Raw genomic sequence first — 3,475 nt, 5'->3', positions numbered from 1 at the left:
GGCCCTCCACCATGGCCTGGGGACCCTCACCACGGCCTGGGGACACCTGGTATGGCCGGGGGACCTCCGCCACAGCCGGGGGACCTCCGCCATGGCCTGGGGAGCCTCACCACAGCCTGGGGACACCTAGTATGGCCTGGGGAACTCCGCCACGGCCTGGGGACCCCGCCACGGCCTGGGGACCCCCACCGTGGCCTGGGGACCTCTGTCACGGCCTGCGAACCTCCACCACGGTTTGCAAGGACCCCCTGGCATGGGGGATCCCATGGCCTGGGGGACCTCAGGTCTTCGGGGGCATCCCAGTGTGGGTGACAGCCAGCGGGCCTCGCCCCTGCGTGGGGGACAGGCAGAGCCGGCCAGGGGTGCAGGCAGGGCTGGGCAGGCAGGAGGTGCCCCAGGGAGTTTTGGGGTTGCTGGCGATTTCCTGCCGGGTGAGTCATGGCTGCGGCAGCCCCAAGCCGAGGAGCTGCACAGGGCCGGCCGGCGCTTTCGGGAAGTGAAACAGGTGCCAGGAAAACACCCCAACAGCCCGTGGCCACGCAAGCCTGGCCATGCACGTCCCTGGCCCGGCCGGCGTGGCGCAACCACCGGCACCCCGGATGGACGCAGGGCATCCTGTGGAGCGGGGTGTGCTGCCGGCTGCGGGGGCCTGCTGCAGGGTGGTGACAAGGAGCGTCCCCAAAGGCCACGTCCCCAGGGCAGCATGGGTGGGCACAAGGGACCGAGGAGACAGCGGGGTCCTGCGCCCTCTGATATTGGGGCGGTGGGGAGTGGAGGGGTGATGGAGGGGGCTCTGGCATCCGTGGTGCCGTGGGCCCGGGCAGCACAGGAGGAAGCCGTGGGGAAATGGTGGAGTGGCAGCGCTTGCGCCACCAGCCCCTTCCAGGGCAGCCGCGGTCCCCAGCCCTGACGAGGGTGGGCGTCATCACGGCCCCAGTGGGACGGGGTTGGGGCTGGGGCAGTCCCTGCTGGGTCAGCCTGGCCACCGAGAGCTGGCACACGAGCACCGGCCCCACACATTGACCCCAAACATCACCCCTGCTCTCTGCCCCACACACCGGCCCCGGAGCATCGCCCCTGCTCTCTGCCTCGCACACCAACCCCAAAGCATCCCCCTGCTCTGCCCCACGCATGGCCCCTCGCTCAGCCCCACAGCGCCGCTCGGGGACAGCCAGCCCCCCAGCCCTCCCGGTCTCACCAGGGGAACTGGGCAAACCCGGGCATTGCGAAAGGTGGAAATCCCGCTCTGACAGCGCTTCCTTCCAGCAGCTCTTGAAAACCCGCCGCGCCGACTCCAGGCTCAGAGAGCGCCCAAGTGACACTGCAGGCAGGACAGGCAGGAGCAGGCAGCCAAGTGCCGCGACACTCGACAGATACCAGCAGGTCTCTGCCCAGGTTTTTGCAGTCAGCGGTGGAGATGGCGTTTGTCCCTGATTTGGACACACTGGAGAGCAGCAGGTAAGTGTGGCTGTGCTGGAGGGGACGCTGGGGACAAGATGCCGCGCTGGTGCCATGGTGGCCCTGGCTTCACCATCTCCCTTTGCCTTTCAGCCTGAATGAGGAGACATTTTATGACCCCGACTGCCTCTACCTGCAGAAGGTAACACTGGGTGGTGGGAACGGCGAGACCCCCGTGATGAGGAAGCCAGGCTCTCACCCCACGTCCCTTTTTCCCCCCAGAAACCCTGCCTGGACTCGGAGGTGACATCACCCGGGGTGGGCATCCAGGTGACGGTGACCCACGGACAGCCTACCAGGACCTTTCGCCGGGCTGCCACCCTCGTGGTGGCCGTGACCAAGCTCCTGAAGCAGACGATGCACAAGGACTTCACTGACAGTGACCTTGGGGGCTTCCTGGATGATATTTTTGGTATGGGGAGGTGGTGTCAGGAGTGTCACCCCAGCCAGGGGATGCTCTTGGGGGATGCTCTTGGACCCGGGAGCATCAGCATCCCCCTGACCGTCTCCCTCCCCGCAGAGCCCGTCTCCTTCCAGCAGATCAAGGGCAGCTACGCCGGGGCGCCCGTCTACCGCTACACCCGCTCCCAGTCCTTTGACATCCTCGACATTGACCACAAGTGCTTCGTGCTGGAGCCGCCAACCCAGCTGGTGGCCCTGCACCTGCAGGGACCCGCCGCCAGGCAGAAAGGTGAGGGGACACGGTCTGGACCCAATATCCCCATCCCCAACCCCGGGACCACCTGGGAGCCACCCCACTGCCCCGGCACCACCCATTAACCCGTCCCTCCTCTCTGCAGTGAAGCTCAACATCGCTCTGTACCGTCCCCGGTCATCGCAAGGCGGCCCAGGGACCGGGCGGGTGCCAGTGGCGTTGGGCATCAAGGGCTACCAACTCTACATGTCATGCGTGATGAGCGGCGCTGAGCCCGTGCTGCAGCTGGAGGTGAGCAGAGGGGTCCCACCGGCTCCATCCCCCATAGGGCTGGAGTCTCCATCCCACCCTGAGCCCCATTTCACCCCCCCGGTTGTAGGAAGCTGACGTCAGGAGGGACATCGAGAGCATGGAGCTGACTCGCTTCATCTTCTACCGCCTGGACAGCCCGACCGAGAGGACCACCCGCTTCGAGTCGGCCGCCTTCCCCGGCTGGTTCATCTGCACCTCCCTGCAGCCCCGCCAGCCCGTCGGCATCACCAACCAGCCCGACCAGGTCAACATCGCCACCTATGAGCTGAGCGGGCGCTGAGGAGCCCCCGCACGCAACCCAACCCAACCGGCAGTCGCCGGTTTTCAGGCTGTATGTACCGAGTACAAACCCCCCAGCAGGACCCCCATCCTCCCCATCTATTTCAGGTGAAATAGCAGCTCTGGGCCCCATGGGCCCGAGTCGCCCCAATTTGTACTTATTTATTGTGTCTGTCCAGTGCTTTTATACTTATTTATTGTGTCCACCCCTTGTTTTTAACTTACATAGATTTTATTGGAAATACTGTGATTTTATTATCGGGAATGGGGGTATTTGTTGGTGATGGAGGTGGAAATAAAACGTTTCCCAGCATGGTGTCGCTCAGCTTGTTGCTCCCACAGGGGTTAAACGATGCGGGGGTGGTTTATGGACGGGAAAATCCCGCTGTTGCGGCCGCTTTTGGGGGCTCTCCAGGCCTGGGCACAAAGCCCAGGGGGTGGGGGGCAACCCCACAGCCCAGGGGCCGCCCCACAGCTCAGGGACCACCCTGAGCTTGGCCTGCCCCATGCAGGACCCTCCGCCACTTCGTCCCCACGCCCACCCGGCAGCCGGGGTGGGTGGCTGGGGTGGGTGTCCCACGGGTGGGGATCGCCCACAGCCCCCGGCAGCCACCTGGGGCTGCCACCTCTGCCCCAGCCACCGCCACCACCCACCACTGAGGCACGGTGTGGTGGGCCGTAGCATGGCGTGACATTGTGTGGTGTGGCATCACATGGCCTGGCATGTCATGACATGGCATGTTGTGGCATGGCATGTTGTGGCATGGCATG

General features: G+C 65.2%; 1 protein-coding gene across 1 annotated transcript; it reads left to right on the top strand.

Moving 5' to 3' along the window:
* Nucleotides 1-1,417: 1,417 nt before the first annotated feature.
* LOC103893227 (interleukin-1 beta) lies at nucleotides 1,418-2,723 on the top strand. The gene is made up of 6 exons (XM_009272271.2): nucleotides 1,418-1,458; nucleotides 1,552-1,600; nucleotides 1,681-1,870; nucleotides 1,979-2,149; nucleotides 2,259-2,404; nucleotides 2,493-2,723. The coding sequence occupies exons 1-6, from the start codon at nucleotides 1,418-1,420 to the stop codon at nucleotides 2,703-2,705; spliced, it is 810 nt and encodes a 269-aa protein (XP_009270546.1). The 3' UTR covers nucleotides 2,706-2,723.
* The last annotated feature ends 752 nt before the right edge of the window (nucleotides 2,724-3,475 follow it).

This window comes from Aptenodytes forsteri, unplaced genomic scaffold, assembly GCF_000699145.1.
Source record: "Aptenodytes forsteri isolate BGI_AS27 unplaced genomic scaffold, ASM69914v1 Scaffold574, whole genome shotgun sequence".
NCBI classification, from domain to species: Eukaryota; Metazoa; Chordata; class Aves; order Sphenisciformes; family Spheniscidae; genus Aptenodytes; species Aptenodytes forsteri.
Note: the sequence above shows the minus strand (reverse complement) of the source record. Positions and strands in the feature narration are given on the sequence as shown.